General features: G+C 35.9%; 4 protein-coding genes across 4 annotated transcripts; 1 reads left to right on the forward strand and 3 right to left on the reverse strand.

Moving 5' to 3' along the window:
- The first annotated feature begins 3028 nt into the window (after positions 1–3028).
- On the forward strand, positions 3029–5672 carry LOC18098979 (probable prefoldin subunit 4). Its single transcript, XM_006382742.3, has 3 exons — positions 3029–3203; positions 3315–3425; positions 5219–5672. Exons 1-3 carry the CDS (start codon positions 3195–3197, stop codon positions 5477–5479), a joined length of 381 nt encoding a protein of 126 aa, XP_006382804.1. The 5' UTR covers positions 3029–3194; the 3' UTR covers positions 5480–5672.
- A 55-nt stretch (positions 5673–5727) lies between these two features.
- Positions 5728–7241, reverse strand: LOC18098980 (uncharacterized). Its single transcript, XM_006382743.3, has 4 exons — positions 6761–7241; positions 6605–6657; positions 6205–6357; positions 5728–6114 (listed from the first exon to the last, which is right to left on the reverse strand). Exons 1-4 carry the CDS (start codon positions 7175–7177, stop codon positions 5892–5894), a joined length of 846 nt encoding a protein of 281 aa, XP_006382805.1. The 5' UTR covers positions 7178–7241; the 3' UTR covers positions 5728–5891.
- A 2398-nt stretch (positions 7242–9639) lies between these two features.
- LOC18098981 (PRA1 family protein E) lies at positions 9640–10915 on the reverse strand. Its single transcript, XM_024600775.2, has one exon. The coding sequence runs from the start codon at positions 10639–10641 to the stop codon at positions 10003–10005; it is 639 nt and encodes a 212-aa protein (XP_024456543.1). The 5' UTR covers positions 10642–10915; the 3' UTR covers positions 9640–10002.
- Positions 10916–11290: 375 nt separating this feature from the next.
- Positions 11291–18549, reverse strand: LOC18098982 (uncharacterized). The gene is made up of 13 exons (XM_024600774.2): positions 18351–18549; positions 18092–18154; positions 17778–17948; positions 16795–16926; positions 16474–16613; positions 15943–16029; positions 15128–15253; positions 14574–14723; positions 14091–14162; positions 12930–13031; positions 12231–12401; positions 12069–12148; positions 11291–11668 (listed from the first exon to the last, which is right to left on the reverse strand). Exons 1-13 carry the CDS (start codon positions 18379–18381, stop codon positions 11614–11616), a joined length of 1380 nt encoding a protein of 459 aa, XP_024456542.1. The 5' UTR covers positions 18382–18549; the 3' UTR covers positions 11291–11613.
- Between the last annotated feature and the right edge of the window lie 27 nt (positions 18550–18576).

The following is an 18576-nucleotide window of genomic DNA, read 5'->3' on the forward strand; positions in this document are numbered from 1 at the left end:
ATGATCTTTAACCATATCTCTCTTTGAATGTTGCAAAAATGGGTTGAAAATTGCACGTAGGAAGATGGATATAAGCTTGTGAGAGTGGCACTATGTTGAACCTTTTAGGAGACTTCAAAACGTTTCCTCTTACATCAAATGGATTGTCATTTATTCATGCAGCAGACTTGTCTTTCACCCTTTAAAGCAGGCTGATGTTCCTCTTACCGAACACTCCAGTAGCATTTATACACTCCTTAGGACTGTCTGCTAAATACAGACTTGCTTATGGCGGCGTAATTTCCTGAACAGACCCGAGATGACAAAGTTCTTATTTCACTCTTCAAATTTAAACCCAGCCAAAACTTTCTATAAAGTGTAGATGTGGCAATTCAAACGTCAGCATGGTTAGTGTACCTCCAAAGCTTAATCTAGCTACATTTGCTCGAGTTAAATGATCATTGAACGTCGGACTAGTTGAGACCTATGAATTGAAGAACCTCGACCTAAAATCTCAAGCTTTCTACATCATTGTAATAGTAAGTACAGTAAGATTTTTGACCAAATTTAATTGTCATTAAAGTATTTTCCCTCCTCCAAGGTGTTTAAAGCCATATTCCAGCCTCATCGTATATATAAATTGAAAATTTAGTAGTAGTTGTTTTTGAAAATATTTGTTGTTTAAAAATACGTTAAAATAATATATATAATTTTTAAAAAATTTAATTTTGATATAAACACATTAAAACAAAAAACAAATCAAATTTTAACAAAAAAAAAAAAAAACAGGTTAAAGATCAATATCAAACACTTCAATTTACAAACACTAACACATTATTAGGGTTCAACGTTTTATTTATTTGGATGAAACATTCTAAATTCTTTCTCCTGTCAAGAATTTATTCATGTGTAAGAATTAATCCAATATATATTCAACCATCTCAAGTAACTCTAGTTTAGAGATGTTGGATAAGTGGGTTTGATCAACAAGGGAATGTTAAAGAAATCTTTAGCAGAGACACCAGTGGAGGAGTGGATATATCAACTAAAATTCCAGCCAAACAAGGCACAATTTCTATATACAAAAACCAACACGAGAATTCTCCTCACTAAAAACAAACACAAAATGAGCTCAGACCCAATTAAATATCTTCCTTAGCTAACAGTAAGTTTTAAGAAGATTTGAGGGAGACACAAAATGGCTCGAGCTTGTTGCCTTACCTTTGTTTTTTAGTCCAGTAGTTTAAGCTTTCGTAACAATACGAGATTATTGTCCTATAAAATCTATGTAAAACTATAAATATACTCTTTCTTGGTGATCTTCTCGTGCATGCATAACCAGATAAACTTATATTTGTTATGGAATTGTCACCGGTGAGAATCCTCCTTGATCTTCTTCTTCTTGGATCCAATCTCCTTTACCTCTCAACTTCCTCAGAATCACCCTCCTCTTCTTTCTTTGATCTATTATCCATATAATTGTCAACTTATTGCACCATCACGCCAGAATTCTCAATCTTTTCATCAAACTCTCCATTTTTAGAAGATCCATAAACCAATTAATAATAAGGAATATTCTTTTTCATTCAAAGAATCAAGCTTTACCTTATTTTTTTCAAAACCCACTTCTTGTTTCTCTCCAAAACTAATTTAAAAAGAAACAATTTACCTCCTTGAAAGTATTTTGATCCATTATAATAAGTTCTTGATATAATGAGAACTAAACATTAACATTCATTTTTCTTATAGTTGGATGAACGTTTGAATGATATTCGAGAGCATTGATAGCTGGAGAATATCTTACATTTGGAGAAGAGTTTAATTTTCAGCACGAAGCATAACAAGTTTCTTTATAACTCTGAAGGGACAGAATAACTAAAGTATATCATTTTTCAGAAATTTTATACCCTACATTGCGAACATGAATAACTTTTGAAAAGTTCAGTCATTTCCGAGCAACCTTCCTTGAAGGAAGTTGGACTTGGTTTGTCCTGATGATCGGCTTCTACTTTCTTAATCACAACATTGATTTCTCGAAGCTCATCACACATGTTTCGCGTGTTCTTCCATAGCCTTCATGTTGTTTTCCACCATGCTTGTTCTTTGATAAACATAGATTCTTAAAGATTGGCCAGGGATTGTTGGCTCCAATTACTAATTGTTAAGCCTTAATAAATATTGGGTTTTAAGAAGATTTGTGGAAGAGAGGTGAAGAAATTGAGAGAGATAGAGTTAACAATTTGTACAGCAAAATTGTTCAATCTTATTGCCTAATGAACATGTTATTCTTTGTAATGTTTTATACAATTCATTCCAGCTGCTAACCACCTCGAACTGCTACAGCTGCTTGCAAGCTTATGCTGCTAGTGACACTGCTTTGCTGCTCCAGCTTATTAATTCGGTAGTTTAAGCTTTCATAACATCAAACTGTTATTTAATCTAATATTTTTAATAGGAAACATTAGTTAGTCCTTTCATTTTTTAAAAAAAAACCAATATTGAATTCCTATGTTTTTATATTTTTTTTTGCAACTTAATTCTTTATTTAATATTTTTTTTATTCTTAAATCTTACCTATCTCTAATTAATTTTTTCTATATCTTATATCATCAACTACCGAAATAAAATACAATAAAACAAGGGAAATTCAAACGTAATAAAGAACGTATCTTAAAGATACCATCCATCTATATAGGTAGTCTCAAATTTATTATTAATGACCTTTTTTATATTGATTTTACTCTTAAATTCTTAAAAATCTCAATTAAGGAATTTTATTTATTTTGAAGAATTCTTATCCATATTTGCATTCAAACTGTGCCCTTTTTTTATATATATACATAAAACAATATTATTTGGTAAAAACCTTAATATTTTTTATCAAATGGTTTTGACGGAGTTTTTATTGAAAAATAAAAATAGTCCAATTAATGTAAAAAATAATTTTACTAGACTACCCACAATATTTTTGCATGTATATTTGAGGATTGTAAAAAAATATATATATAAAAAAAGTTAGCAATCAATTCATCATTTGCGAAATTATAAGTACTAAGTTAAAAAATGTATAAAAAAAGCGACCAATTATCTTCAAAGTTCAAACTCAGTGTGTTGTCTGCAGACTGCAGCTGTTGAGAGATTGAAGGGCAACAAGTGACTTCATCAAACCTTTGTCTGTCTGCTTGCAAGTTGGAACCTTTCCTCAAAATCAAAACATGCAACAGGTAATCAATCGAAAACCCCCTACAAAACCCTACAGAGCCCCCCTTTTTTTAATTATCTTTTTTTTTTTGGTTTAATAACTAAGTAAATAAGAATGAGTTGAATGGTTAAAGGGTGGTGGATCTGGCAAGGAGGTGACTTGGGAGGATCAACAGAATATCAACAAATTTGGCAGATTAAACAACAGATTCCACGAGCTTGAAGACGAAATTAAGATTGCCAAGGTACCATCTTTTTTGTATATTTATATGCCTCTAATTTTACTCTGATTAACTTTTTTCATTTATATGGAGATGGGTTTTCAGAATTATTAACAAGGGCAGCTTTGGTTTGGTGTTTTTAATTGATGGGTTTGTTTTATCATTGTTTTTGGGTTAGTTGTTTTTTTGTTTTGAATAAGAGGTTAATATTTTTACTGAATATTATTGGTAGATAAAAAGAGAAAAGAAGGATTGTTGATTTTGGTTAATTAGAGTGGCCAGCAAATGGAGTTTGTGTTTAATAGGGTAAATATGATTGATTTGAATATGAATTGTAAGCCCGATTTTCTGTCTTGGTGTTTTCATGATTAAGAGTGGTGTTTGCTTGTTACGGTATAAGGGATTATGCAAATGTCAGGTCAAAAAAGTCTTGTGCTTGCAACCTAAAGTGAGCTACTTGAGCTTGTGATGAATGTTAATGAGTGTTGGGGTTGCCTCGTTTATCTTGCAATGAATGGACTTGAATGTGTTATTTTGAGTAAAGATTGTTAAGGTTGGTAAATTCAACACTGATGGATGCATGAAGGGTGTGGGTTCCGTTTTTTTTCCCTCTCTCTCTCTTTGTGTGCTCACGCGTGCTTTTAATGGGAATTGAAGTTAAGACTAAGCTTGTGAAGATTCTTAAGGAATTATTTGTTCTTAATTATCGTATCCGAGCTTGAGTGGTTTGGTTTGTCATAGCATTGAAATATGTATTGTAGGCAAGTTGTTGAATCTCTTTTGGTTCAGTTTTCTTTGATTTGTTGAGCATGCCAATGGACTGTGTTCGTAGAAAATTAAGTTGGAGCAAGCGGACTCTTGTTCTTCCAGGCCAAAACCAAAGTTTGTGAAGCAGTAAAGTTAAATTCCAATCTTCCTCTTTGTTCCATAATTTATTTTAAAATCGAGGAGGGAAAGGAAGAAAAGTTGGAATAATTATTTTCTTATTATAATTTTCTGGCTGTGCAAAAATTTTCCATCCAACATGCATTAGATTTTGTGGAAATTTTTAAGGAAAGTTAAACTCAACATCGGAATTTAAGGTGCACTCTCTATGTTCTGATTTGCACCTTTGTAACAGATTTCTCTTCATAAACAAGCTGAGAAAATATCAAAATTTCTTGCCTCTTTCCCCAACATGCCTCTTTCATTTGCTCCCTGTTTCTGAAATTAAACATAACACGCTGTTATAAGATTTAAGAACCGCTGAACTCCAGAAACTCTTCCTCAAATTTCCAATTGGCTGTTCAAATACTTTACCACCAAGGTCCATCCAGTCTAATATGCTTTGTGCAAAAAAAGATTATATCATTTCCCCTCGCAGATTTTTTTATCCTTTACCCCATCTCCTTGACTTAATTATACATGTAGCTGTTGAAATGTATTGTAAATAAACAAAACACAAGTGCTAGCATTGTTTTTCCTTGCAGTCAAGTTGCCATTAGTAGTGCAACAGCACGGATAATAGAGAGTGAGGCCATCATTAGTAAATGGGAGAAAAGCTATCCATGTTGGCCTTGTGGGTTCCAGTTAGCCTAGTTGGTAAATTTACTTGCCATAGTCTCGAAATACCTGGAATTGAAACCCATGTAATCTGGGATGGGAGGGATTGAAGGGAGGAAATGATGTGTCTTGTTGTGTAACCCACCTTGTGGACCTAAGTTGCCCCACATCGCACCTGTTCTATAAACGCATTTGTGGATGTATAATTTTGCTTTTATATCCTGGTCTCTTCCATTCTGAGTTTCTTTACTAATACAATAGCTCCTTTTCTTCAGGAAACCAATGATAATCTGGAGGATGCAAGCAATGAGTTGATTCTTACCGATGAGGAGGTGGTTCGGTTCCAAATTGGAGAAGTCTTTGCTCATGTTCCAAAGGATGAGGTTGAGACCAGGATAGAGCAGATGAAAGAGGTGACTGGTCAGAACTTGGAAAAACTTGAGGAAGAGAAAAATTCTGTGCTTGCACAAATGACTGAGTTAAAGAAGATTTTGTATGGAAAGTTTGGGGAATCCATCAACTTGGAGGAGGATTAATGAGGTAGGTTTTTATTTTCTTTCCTTTCTTCCTCAGCAGCTTTCTTACTGATTTACTATGTTATCCATGGAAGAAGTCTCTTGTTCATGGTTTTGTTGGATATTTCAGATTGCTGTGTAAGCTTCTTGAATATAGATGCTGTATTTTTCTTACTCAGATTTATCTTTTATGAAGTGATCCATTCTCTTCAAATTTTGATATTTATGTCTCCTTTATGTTAAGTTGGTTCGTATTTTGCTAGTAAGCGTAGTACAAGTCCAACAAATTTGAAGTTCAAGAATCCTTCTAGCAACAAACTATTGACTAGGGACTTGCTAGGCAATCCGTAGGAGACATGCAGAATCTTCCTTTACATTGCTTGATGTATGCCCATGCTTAGATTACATCCGCAACAGAAAATATTAGAAAATGCTAATCAAGCATATTGGACCGTTTGATCATAATAACACGGCGTTTTCTTCCTATCCAAGTCACCCATTGGGGATCGCTTGATACCACTTTGTAACCTGCATTTGTGTATAGCTTTCGAGCACCCATATCATCTTCATATGCCCTGAGGGCAAGACATTCAAAACCCCATAGATGGGAGAGTACATCACAGGCTTTTAGCAAGACACTTCCTATTTTCCGCCGCCTGTTATTATAAGAAATTGTTAGCTGCTGCCATAACATGAAAAAGCAGTTATTAGATGATAAGATCCCTGACGGGATTGAATGTGAGAACCTGAAACTTTTGGAAACAGCAATCCCTGAAATATAAAGGTATTCATCCGCTCCCTCAAGGTGCTGTAGGACATCTTTATCTCTTAAAGCTGTGACATCCACAATGCCCACCAGTTTCCTTTCAGCTGCAGGCTCAGCGACCAAACATGCATATCTGTTAATGTTAAGATAGTCATCATGTTTTCTGGCGATCAATCAGCCAAAGCACCAATCTGACCTATAAAAGAAAAATTAAAGAAAGGTTTTAATTCTTTAACCACCTGCAAGGCTTGAATGGTTCACATGCTAAAAATGGATTTCACATTCTCAGGGCTTAAAATCCTTTCTTAGCAATGTTTCATCATTACAAACTTATACATATTGTTCCATGTAATTATCATTTTTTGATTCAGTGGTTTTACCTGTCTGGAGGTGAGTTCTTAAGCTTGTAAAGAAGCCCAGAGAGCACTTCAGCCTGCGTGGTACAGCAATGAACACAGCAGTTATTAAAAGGAAAATAACAATATCTCTCTACTTTTCTCGTACTTCTAATGATAATTAAAAGGACAAGGAAAAACCTTGAAGAACTCGAAGAAAAGGTCATCAAAGAGAGCCACTGGTGTGTGAAATGCTTCAGCTTGGATTTGAGCTACTTCCCTCATCTCATCTCGATTCTCAGCTAACCTCCTTACTTTCCATCCAAACTCACTCGCCAAATACTCAAACTGCTCCTCCTTCTCTTCAATACTACTCCTATCTTCAAGAAACACTTGCTCAGTTGCTTCCGCAGCTGATGTAGTTGAAGATGTACTACAGCATTGCACAATACAACTACCACTCCAGCCCACAGGTCTTTCGATCGGTTGGCTGACTTTCTTTCTGTTGCTTACAGTTTTCCAACTTCCATGATAAAACCTGGACCCTCTACCGGCATACCAAGGTTCAGTACATAGACTGTTTGAAATCTGCAAATAGCAAAGGCGCAAATTAGCCATTTTTTGTTCATCTGTGTAGAGAAAGAGAGAATGCGGTCGCAAAAAGAAGGAAAAATAGAGCCATAGAGTCACGATTGGTTATAAGAGCTTGTTTGCTTGGAACCATACAAGTATATTACATGTGGAAGTACCTGAGCCAACCACGTGGCGTTTAAGATTTGCTACCAAGTGATTGGTCTTTCTATCCAGAGAGAGCCATCCTTGTCCCAATTCAGACAACTTACTACTACAACTTCCTGCACAAGCAGAATTTATTAGAGAGAGCCATCCTTGCAGAATTTATTAGAGGGAGTCATTCTAAAACTTAACGAGATTTTAAAATTATTTTTTAATAATTATAAGTTTAAGTATTTTTATAACCATTAAAAATTTATATAATTGTTAAGTTTAGAACTAGTGAAATTAATATCTCTGAATATTTATATTAATAATAATAATAAAAATTTATGGTAATTACTAATTAACAAGGACGCCCTTCTTGCCTCAAAAGCTCGAGCTACTACTCCTAAGACATTAGTGGTTAGCAATGGCTCCAACGCCCGAGTGACAACTTCGTTCTTCAAGTTTTTCGAGGTAGGAAATGGGATAGGATCGAGCTCATTGGGCCCACATTCCCTCCCAGCAAACAATCATCACTGTGAGCTAAGAAATAGCTGGAGGAATATCTGCACCCACACCCCAACCTGTATCAAATATCATTCACAGCTGAAGCACCAATCAAACTGTTGCAGACTTCAAGATTACTTTGATAAAAGAGAATCCCATTGTCATATTTTAGGTTATAAAAGTTGAACATGATGAAATTGTTGGGTAAATACTATATTACCTTCAACTCAACCTCAAAGCAGATAAAAACTTAAGAAGGACTGTTCTTTTCTCCCCATGCCCTTTTGTTTTCTCAACCCTGGTTAACATAAACATAGATATTAAACTTAACTCATGGATCGACTTGACATAAAATTTAGGTTATGGGTTAGGCGCGTTCAAATTGATCCAAGTTAATCAAAGAAAAACAAACTAGATTTTTATCAAATCTTAAGTTAATCAATCAATTCTGAATTGATTTTTTTCCCACCAGCTTGAGTATCAACCTGTCAAACTGAATTTAATAACAATGAACATAAGAGCACGTGTAAGATAGCAAAGAGAAAAGTTCTCTTTTTAAGTTCTTGACGCCAACCATCATATCTCCGTATATATTACAGGAAGCCAAGGCATCCTTCCCCCCTCTAAATATTTTTTCTCTATTTAAGTTCCAGGTTAGTCTTAACACAGAACAACTGAAGAAAGCTGACCCCTCAATTTAGCTCCAAGTGGCAGAAAATGCAATAAGGATCCACATATTTACCCCCTCTGAATTTGCCTATCCTTAGCAAATAACCTCATAAGGATAGCACTTAGCAACTCAGCATAGAAAACTTGCTTGGGATGATATGCTTTGTTCTTTAAGTTATCAAAGGTTGGAGATAGAAATGGAATAGGATGAAGCTAATTGGGCTATTTAAGTGGCCCCTCTCACGTTGTGAGCTAGAAATAGCCGGAGAATCATCATGCCCCCACGTCTCAACCTAGACCATCTCAGAAGAGGTCAACTCGAAGCCAACCTGTACCACAGCATGGAATTATTACGGCCGATACAGACATGCCGACCACTTTGGGCGGGGAAGGAATTTACTAACTTCTATAAATTTGAACCTTTCAGAGGGAAAACTTGATCCGGCGGGGACCACTTTCTGGTCATTTGGATTGTAAAGTCTGTTGCATGTGGCATGGGCTAATGCACCTAGACCTCAGCCAAAGAACAGAACTTCTGAGCCGTGTTGCCTGCGCAAAAAGCAAAAAGAATCGATGCTTTTTATATTGCCAACTGCAGCAGTTTAAAATGTGGTTGGCCACGTTGACAAATGGGCCCTCAAACCAAAGGTTCTGGTCCCTGTGGATCAAGTTGTAAGAACAAGAATCCCCTGGGAATTAGAACCGTGAAAAATAATATCGGGAAGTAAACTGGCTTTCCCTCTAGCTCAATAAAAGCATTAAAACCCAGTATTATGAGTGGTGCACTGTTGCATCACAAACCGTGGAAATGCAAGTACCAATGCATGACCCTAACAATAGAACTGCTACCATAAATTACAAAAAAGGTTCAATTACTATAATTCAAAAGGTTGTAAAAACGTATCAAATTCTAAAAGAAGATACGGGGACTACTAATATGAAGAGGTTAAAGATGTAGTAAAGACCCTGGTTATGCTACTTTAAGAGATCTTGCTCTTATAATGTTTTTGAGCAGAAGCCATGACAATCTTGCAGAATGACCAACATACAAAGAAATCAAGAAACTAACACAGCACTGCAACTGGCCACAATCAGATATAACAAGTCTAAGCAAATACTCCAATATAAGAAGAACAAGAGACAAGAATTTTTAAGCTGGTTAATCATCTCGATGATTCACAATGTGCTAGAGGAGGAAATAGAAGTTGCCATTAACAGTAATTGGAACATACAAATTAGTAATCACACTTGAATGACTACAACAAAGTTAATTACCAAAGTATAAAGATTCTACCAGAAACACACAAAAACCACCTCCTTGTAAACGGAACCAACCAACACGTTCCCAATTTGATCTTTAACAACCAACAATGTCACACAATATAGAAGTTACAACAAATCAAAAATCCCAAACTACAAAAACCAAGTCTCTGATCCCCAATTCCACTGTTACATCCTCCACGTCTTGTGCAAAAAACCTCGATTCAGATCAAGAGTCCACCAATACAATATATGCTTCAAATCAGACCAAAACTCACCAAAACCAACACTCAAATCCGAGTATAACCCATTGTGGGTCGCAAAGGCTGACTACCAACAACCGAAAGCAATCCACCTTCAACAGCACTTTCCTCATCAAGAAACAAATCCTCGGTGCCCCTAAACGCGGCGTGAACTCCAACAATCACCACCCCAATAATCAAAGCAATCAGAACATTCAAACCCACATGAGTAAACACCAACGCCAATATAGTAACCAATCCAAGCACACACAAAACAACTCTGTCATCAAGACTTTTATTAAACACCACCACCGGACCATCACGTCCGAAATATAGAAACAACCACGCGACAAACATCACAATAAACACAATCATAGAAATTGGATGCCACAAAAGACTTAAAAATAAGATTGCAAGAAATATCATTGCATAATTCACACGAAAGTAATTGACGTTGAATTTGATGCGTGAAATGGCGTCATTATAATTGTTAGGGCGAATGAAAGATGATAACTTTATAAGTTCTTGCCATGGACGGCGCGTGGCTATGAGGGTTTGAGTTGAAGTGCTGACGCGTGAGATGAATGTCAGGGTGGTTGGTGATTGTGGGGATTTTGTGGTGGTGGTTGTGGTTGCGCTGATGGTGGTGGGGATGGTGCCATAACCTGCTTGTGCTTTTCGTGACATTTTGGTGGAGGGTTTTTGTTTGGATCTTGAGGACCGAAAGAAAGTTTGAAACTTTATGAGAGAAATTAAAGATGGGTTTTAATTTAGAGATACAAAGGTGACAACTTTATGGTAAAACAGCATATTTTTAGGGTTAGGGCCTCTGTAGAATTCTAAATTTCTGGGAAGACAATTGAGAAAGTGGAGAGAGAAAATGAATTTCCTTTCTTACAGGGAAAAAGAAATTAAGAATATCATGTTCAAAACGATGGTTTTATTTAATTACAGTGTGACCCAATAATTAGTTTCACGGAAGGTCCAGGATTTGAGCTTAATCCACCATCGAGCATGGACTCAAAATTTTGTGGGAATTGACAAGTTGCTTCTTCTTTTACTTCTTAGTTTTCAGTTTGGTACTTTAAGTTTTGGAAACCTACAGTTCAATTGAGTAAACATGAATAATTACTCTCCAAACTCACTTAAAAAAAATAATCAAATCCCAGACTCATAAAATCACTTTAAAAAATAGTTACTCCGGAGCACCGGAAAAAACCAAGCATCAAGGTGGCACTTTTTTATTCTTTGTCGTCAGCTACATAATATCGGGAAAGAGAATTTTTTTTTCCTGGAGAAAAATCAAGGAGAAGAAGATTGTCTGCAAAAGAAAGGGTAAAAGAAATTCTGATAGTGTTGAATTTCAGCTAGAAAAAACTCGTACAACTACAAAGAAAAACCCCACCAAAATCGCATGGATTCATAACAAAACCGGAAAGAATTCAACATAAGAAATTTATGCCCCTAGTATCAGTTTGTCTGGGGATACCATTTCTACTCTTTCTTTACTTTTCGTTTGGCTTCCTCCTCCACAGTAATACAACTAATTTGATTTTGCAGCTTCTTGCAGAATATTCAGGCAAGAGAAATTCCAGCAAAGCTTTCATCAACTACTTTTCCAGTCCTTCACAGTACTAATGTATTTGCTATGGGCACACATTATGATTTTCCCTGGTCTGTACCATGAAACTTTCTCCCAGCATCAACTGCTTCCCTGAATGAAGAGGCAAGTTGCATGGTTACGAATAAATTTAACCAGATAAGTACAAACAATTATCAAATCCCAAATAGTAAAAAATATACTGTAGAGACACCATTTGATTCACAACCAGAAGTGCTTGTATTCTATGTTCATCATACAAATTCATCCCTCCATCCCTCACTGATCACACGAAGGAGCTGAAATTTTAATTGGTTTTCAAACAGTTTTTTTCCCTTCCTAATGCAGTTTTTGCCAAGTAATTTGCATCTCTGTAAGTTCCCGAGTTAATTTTCTCAGTTAAGGATTCAGATTCCATAAGTTGATACACTAATATCTTGACTTGAATGGAAAGAATACAAAGTTTAAAGAGTCAGAGAAGCAATGATTTGTAATGAAGCTCTTTATCACATACCTAAAGGATTTCACAAGCTCCTTATTTCCAGGGTCAAGCCTCACACCCTCGTAAAAGGAATTTGCGGCTTCTTCAAACCTCTGCAAGTAAAAGACAATCAAGAAATGCTAGACAAAGTAAATCACCGTAACACCCATGGAACAAAAGGAAAAGAAGGCATGCCTGCAACAAGCGGAGAGCTGAGCCTTCCCGATACCAAGCTTTTGACCAATCCGGTTTTAGCTCTTTACAGGCCCTTGCATCAGCTAATGCTTGGTCAGGTTGCCCCAAGCGCATCCAGCTCAGGCTTCTATTCGAAAGCACGGTAGCATTAGTGGGATCCAAATCAATTGCCTGCAAATGCACATCAACCTCTTATTCAATTAATATCCAGCAAGCTATCAAATAATGATGGTTAGTTAACACCTAGGAATTCTTCAATTTCAAGGATAAGGTATCAAAAAGTAACAGCAAACACCTAGAAAGAAACATGTTCTTGTGTATTTCTGGATCTTCTAACACTTCAATCTAAGCTTAACTCCTTCAAATATGAATTTGCTCCATTAAACTTCCCATCTTCACACATATCTCATTCCTACAAACAATTGTAACTACTTTCCATATTACAGGGAAATGCAAATTAAGATTTTAACACCTATTGAATACAAATTAAGACACTCGTATAGGTGTCAAAAGATCCACTGTATGAAATGAGTTTTGGGAAAAATTCAAAATATCTAGTGACAGAAAAGAAGTCATTAGAAAGCTAGTTTTCAAATGCTACATGTTACTTGAAAAGGCAAATCACGCATAAGGACCAAATGTTCTAGTAAGAGAACAAGAAAAGTGACAAAATAAAAACTCTAAATCTCAAAGGCATACTTGTGTATAATCATTCACTGCAGTAAGATATTCCTTTCTTCTGAAAGCATCATCTCCTCTTAATTTTGCTTCAGTAGCTCTCTCCTTTGCTTCAGGTGAAACCTGAACAAGTTGGAACATTTATTATTGTGAAAAATATACTGAAACGTATTTTCAGCCAAATTGCTTGACTTGTGGAATTACTTTGACCTGACACAAAAGACAAGCCATGCAGCAAGGTAAATGTCCAAGTGAACTGCAATAAGCCCCTAAAAAACATCATTAATGCTAGCATAAAGCTGTTCAATTCAGGTAAGGAAACCAACCAACTTTGGGATAGATTGAACTGATTCATGTTATACCAGTATGATTCTGAATTTGAATTTAGTTGAGTTTGGTTCTTGGGATAAGGCTTCAAGTTGCCTGGCAAACCCAACCCTATAACTTATTGACAGGCTCAGTGAAATGATCAGGTTGGAATTTGACGTATACAAATTATATGTATCTATAATTTGAATGTATTCTCCCTTTGCTAATTGATGCAGCATAAATGCAATGAACAGACTGGGAGGTTGCAAGATATAAATCCCTTTACGCAGATGGTTTATGAAAATGCTAAATATTAGAGAATAAGGAGAACAGAGAGCCAAATCAATCTGAAATTCAGGGTCAATATTGGGTTGGACCTTTGGAGTTAATAAGGTCAACTCAGTTCTGATCCAACTCACTTGGTTTTAGACCCATACATAACAAGTACATAAATCTTAAATAGCACTGCAAGGAAGCTGCAAAAAGTTTTGCAATTAGCATGATTTCTCGATTGGAATGAGAAGAACTCTCATTACAGTAGAACAGTCAAAGCCATGAGCACAACTGAAGTGTTTCAACCAGCGAGCAAAAAATAAAAACAATTTCACACAAATTAACCGACTGTTCATCATTAGAAATATCTTTTATGGATGACTGCAAATTATACAGGTGAAACAACACTGAATTTTAACATGATTGGACCAAATGAGAGGGAGTTACATGTAACTGGTAATTGTAAGCTTGTCAGTGGTACTAGAGCAAGGAAAAAAGATCCATTGTCAAGGATTAACTCAATAAAGCATCCTGACATGAAAATCAGAACAAAAGCAGCACATAACCGGCAAGAAAATTAAATTATAGCATAAGTAGTACCTCAGGGAGATCTCTTTTAGGCATATCCATGTTCTCAGAAGCATCAATTTCCTTCACTATCCTAGTTTCTTCCTGCGAAGAATTTCCAATCCAAAAAAGGGAATTAATAACAGAAACTACCAAGGGTAAAATGAAATTAGCTGCGAGTAGAATAACAATATCCGGTCAAGTTAGCCTGTTATCCACTTGTTATTTCTCCCTTTTTAGCAAAAAATCTCCCTTTTATAATCTCGTTTTGCTGGCAATAGAAAATGTGTACGGATGTACAACAGATCAAGAGTTCATTCATAAATAGTACCACGAATCCTCATGCGAGTATGGATGTACTCAAAAACTTTGACCCCCTCATTGTGACACAGAAAAATGTAAATTAGTAGTTGTTAGATAGTGACAGCAGATGGAGCACATGTATTTGTGGTTTAGCAAAAGTCGGAGACCTTAAGTCTCATAAAGTTCATAACAAATCTTTAAGGATCTTAATACCTCTTTATTAGCTTCAGACAGCATGTGTACAAGAATTCCATCAACAGTCCACTCACGAACGCTCTGAACTTTTGTTGTTAAGGGGAAGAGGATCTCAACAGCTTCACGGTTGCCTCTTGCAGCAGCAACCTGTATTGGTTTCTGACCATCCTGGGAAGCAAAGAAAATTCATGACCATTCACAGTAAAAATAAAGGTGAACAATAATTACATGAAAGTGACCACCATATACATTTTTTTTTTCACATGAATAACATTTACCATGAAATAGCAACATTAAGATCTTAGGAAATTTCTATGGAAAAAAAAAATTAGTCATTGATTGATATGATAGAAATCCAAGGGAATAGGAGAAACGCTGAATTTATGGAGGCAATCTGGCACTGCTCCATTTCTGCCCCAAACTCAACCATAAGAAAGTATTGAAAATCAAAATAAATAATAATATACATCAAAGAGAGAACCCCAACTTGTAAAATCATAGAGACAAACTAGAGATAACACTGTAAAGAAAGCAGTACTCCCTCAAATAACTGAATGCAGTAACAGCCTCACCTCATCAGTGACATTAGAATCAGCTCCAGCTTCTAATAAACGGTTCAAAATTTCTGGGCTTCCTAAATCAGCAGCAATGTGCAGTGGTGTTGCTCCACCAGCAGTAACATTCACATCAGCACCAGCCTGCACACAAGATAACACAGAAGTCGGAGCTATAAAATGGCACAAAGTGATATGCACAAGCATAAAAAATAAGATTAAAGATGCTTCAGCACCAAAAGACATGATCTCCAGAACGAAATTCCCAAGCTTTGGTTTATGGAAATATCCGGTTCACTGTGTAAATTGCTAGTAAAACCAGTGACACAGTCACTAAATTCAAGAAATTTAACAACCATATGCAAAGTAGTAAGTGATTTAACGGAAATAGAAACACTACTTGGCTGGAGCCATATTCACTTTGCCCCCTGTAATTATGATTCATTTGAATGAAACACCTCTGCAAGCCACACCACTTGTTGTTGTTTGCACCATTGTTGTTTTCCATTATAGTTAAAAAAAAATATGGATTTTAAACGTACAAATTTTTTTTTCATGATTTCACTCATGAAGGAAAAATAATCACCACCATCAAAAGGTATTAAAGATGTCTACATATGAAATTAACTCATTTTAAAAATCTTTGCTGTTAACGTGCAAAATTGTTTAGTTAAGAAAAAACTAGTGTTTTTTTTTTTTTTTTTTTTTTTTTTTTTTTTTTGAGGTTAGGTATTTTCAAATGCTGGGGAAAACAAGTGGTCTAATATGTTGCATATAAAGGCACCCCAGAGAAGATGAAAAATTTACAAAACATAATTAGAGGACGGAGATACCTGAACCAACAACTCTAGGCATGCTAATGAACCAGCTGCTACAGCTGATAGCAGTGGAGTTACATCATCTTCAGTTGCAGCATTAGGCTGCAAAAGAATGTCAAAAAATATAAATAACACCATAGAAAAACAATCAAGAGAAACATAAAAGCTTGTCCTGAATAAAAAAAATATTCAAATAAATTTGTAGAAGTGCTGGAACATAGCAAATAACCTGTTGGAATAATCTTTACATGAATAACTACCCAAAGAAAAAGGATGTGATAATTGTTACCCAAAAACTTCGATACTAGTAGTGGGCTCACTTTTTGACACAATTATACATGTTCAATTTAGATTGTCTAGTGTCAATTTAGGCAGACATGATTATGCATGTTCAATTTGGATTGTCACATCTGCCAAATTTCAAATGGCTTCATTCACTACACAAAATTCATGGCTGTAACTCGCTCTCTCTGATTTGCTCTTAAAATTTGTCATTCATTAATATGATAGTAAATAAAATTAATAGGGAGGGAGGGGAGGGTTTACATTTGCATGGTGCTCCAGCAACACTTTCAAAGCATCCAGCTGACCATGCCCAGCAGCCCAGAGTAGAGGAGTGCCAGCATCACTTTGTGATTCAACCTCAGCACCCTTAGAAAGCAAATACTCCATCAACTCAGTATTTCCTGCAAACAAGCATGCAAAACACTGAAGCAAAAATCTCAATAGAAGCGGCAGATGGAATGTATATAGGAATAAAATTGATATTTCTGCATTAAGCATGAAAGTGCATATCATTAGAAAGATCATGCAGGCAACATAACCACGCAAAAGCAGAAGACTTGCCCCATTAAACCCCAAACATACCTATTCCTGCAGAATGGTGCAATGCTGTGGCCCCTAAATCACTTGGTATTGCAGGATTGGCACCCTGGTCGAGAAGGTATTTAGCAGTGGCAGTATGTCCTTGCCGGGCAGCATGAACAAGAGGAGTCTCACCTGCATATGGTAACAAGTTCCTTGAGATGATCTATAACAGCAAGATACTGGTAACTGCAACTGACAAATGCATGCCATCTAAATTTTTGAAAAAAAAACCTGTAAAGAGATGCAAGCATAAATGTAAATCATAGGAACATGGTTTCACTTTAGTTTTCAAATGAGCAGATGAAAGGAGAAAGATTTCAACTTTTTGTCCATGCCCCAATTTATTGTCATACATTTTTTCAGTGTCCCTGATACATATGGTGCTCTTCTTCTCTTCAGTTTCTTTTAGGTGTCCAATCACAGAGAAGTTAATCTAACAGCACTTTTCAAGACCTAATTCCTTTCATAGCATTACTGTGTCCAATGATGAAAATGGTAAAACTTGTAGAGCTTTGAAAATGAGTTCATGTAATACTTCTGAATATACATAAACAATAAACAATACAACCAAGAGAATTAAATTCACTAAGCACCCAGTCAAACAGCCAAGCTGCCAGCTCACTATGTTCCACTATCTAAACGAACATCCACCAACAGTGATACCCATACGAAACTAATAGACTAGGATCAGGATTGGTAAGAATTTTTATAAATTTTCTCCTAGCAACAGGATATTCAAAAACTTGTCCCTGCAAAGTTGATATCTAAAAAAAAACATATGAATCCTCATATTACTCAATTACATGGCCAGTCAAATCAAAAGCTGGTCTCCCTAATGCCTACCAGTCCAGCTTCATTTATCTCAAGCAAAACAGTGCCCTGGTTGCTCAATTAAATAAGATTAAGGGATTCTCACGAACAATAAGGAAGGAGTATTCTCAACACCGTGAGGAGGAACAATTTGGATAAAAAAAAATATATACCATCTTCATCTTTGGTATCAACATCAAGCTTCAATTCCTCAATCAAATACTTGCAAACCTCAGTCTGTGCTTCTCTTGCCGCAAAATGAAGTGCCCCTCGTTTATTAGCATCCTTGATTTCTGCCACAGTTTTTGACATTCCCTTCCCTTCATCAAGCTGTGCTGCTATATCTGTTTAACCAAACACCAGCCATCAAAATTAAACATTTACACACAAAAAAGATCCCAAATAACAAAAATACAAATGCATAGGAACCTTCTCCACCAAAAGTCAATTTAAGCCCAAAGAATGGAAAGAAAAGAAAAGAACTTACTCTTAAGAAGATCAAGATTTCCAATACAAGCAGCAGTAAGAAATTGCTGAACTTTCTGCCTCACTGCAGTCACTCACAATCGAAGACAAACAAATTCACGAACTTGCATCGAGACAAAAAGAGAACCCTTATAAAAGATATCGCTAAACTCTCCGAAATCAAACTTTGCATAAAAGTTTGCGTCTCTATAGCAACTTGTGTTTACACTACAAAAAAAATAAAAAATAAAATAAAAGAGTAGGGGGGAGGGATACGTGACCTGCAAGTGCATCAGAAGCATCAGAAGCCATAGTAAATTTCTCAGATAACTTGTTTTAATAACCTTAAAAGTGTACTGTTGTGCACCGCAAGGACAACAAGCAGATGATTCTGGAGTTTATGCTTTGCTTGCAGAGGGAAAAGAACGGAGAAGTGAAAGACTCCAAGCAGGGTTCACAGTTTACCTCTCCGTTTTTATTCGTATAAAAAACAAATACTTAAACTAT

The sequence above is a fragment of the Populus trichocarpa genome, chromosome 5 (assembly GCF_000002775.5).
Source record: "Populus trichocarpa isolate Nisqually-1 chromosome 5, P.trichocarpa_v4.1, whole genome shotgun sequence".
NCBI classification, from domain to species: domain Eukaryota; kingdom Viridiplantae; phylum Streptophyta; class Magnoliopsida; order Malpighiales; family Salicaceae; genus Populus; species Populus trichocarpa.

Coding starts and splice junctions, on each gene's coding strand:
- LOC18098979 (XM_006382742.3), top strand. Junction 3,426..5,218: donor ACGAAATTAAGATTGCCAAG/GTACCATCTTTT, acceptor CCTTTTCTTCAG/GAAACCAATGATAATCTGGA.
- LOC18098982 (XM_024600774.2), bottom strand. CDS start 18,381: ATGGCTTCTGATGCTTCTGATGCACTTGCAG. Junction 14,163..14,573: donor TGTCTGAAGCTAATAAAGAG/GTATTAAGATCC, acceptor AATTCTTCGCAG/GAAGAAACTAGGATAGTGAA. Junction 12,402..12,929: donor CAGTGAATGATTATACACAA/GTATGCCTTTGA, acceptor GTGCATTTGCAG/GCAATTGATTTGGATCCCAC.
- LOC18098981 (XM_024600775.2), bottom strand. CDS start 10,641: ATGTCACGAAAAGCACAAGCAGGTTATGGCACCATCCCCACCACCATC.
- LOC18098980 (XM_006382743.3), bottom strand. CDS start 7,177: ATGGCTAATTTGCGCCTTTGCTATTTGCAGATTTCAAACAGTCTATGT. Junction 6,658..6,760: donor TTTTCTTCGAGTTCTTCAAG/GTTTTTCCTTGT, acceptor TGTACCACGCAG/GCTGAAGTGCTCTCTGGGCT. Junction 6,115..6,204: donor GCTGTTTCCAAAAGTTTCAG/GTTCTCACATTC, acceptor TTATAATAACAG/GCGGCGGAAAATAGGAAGTG.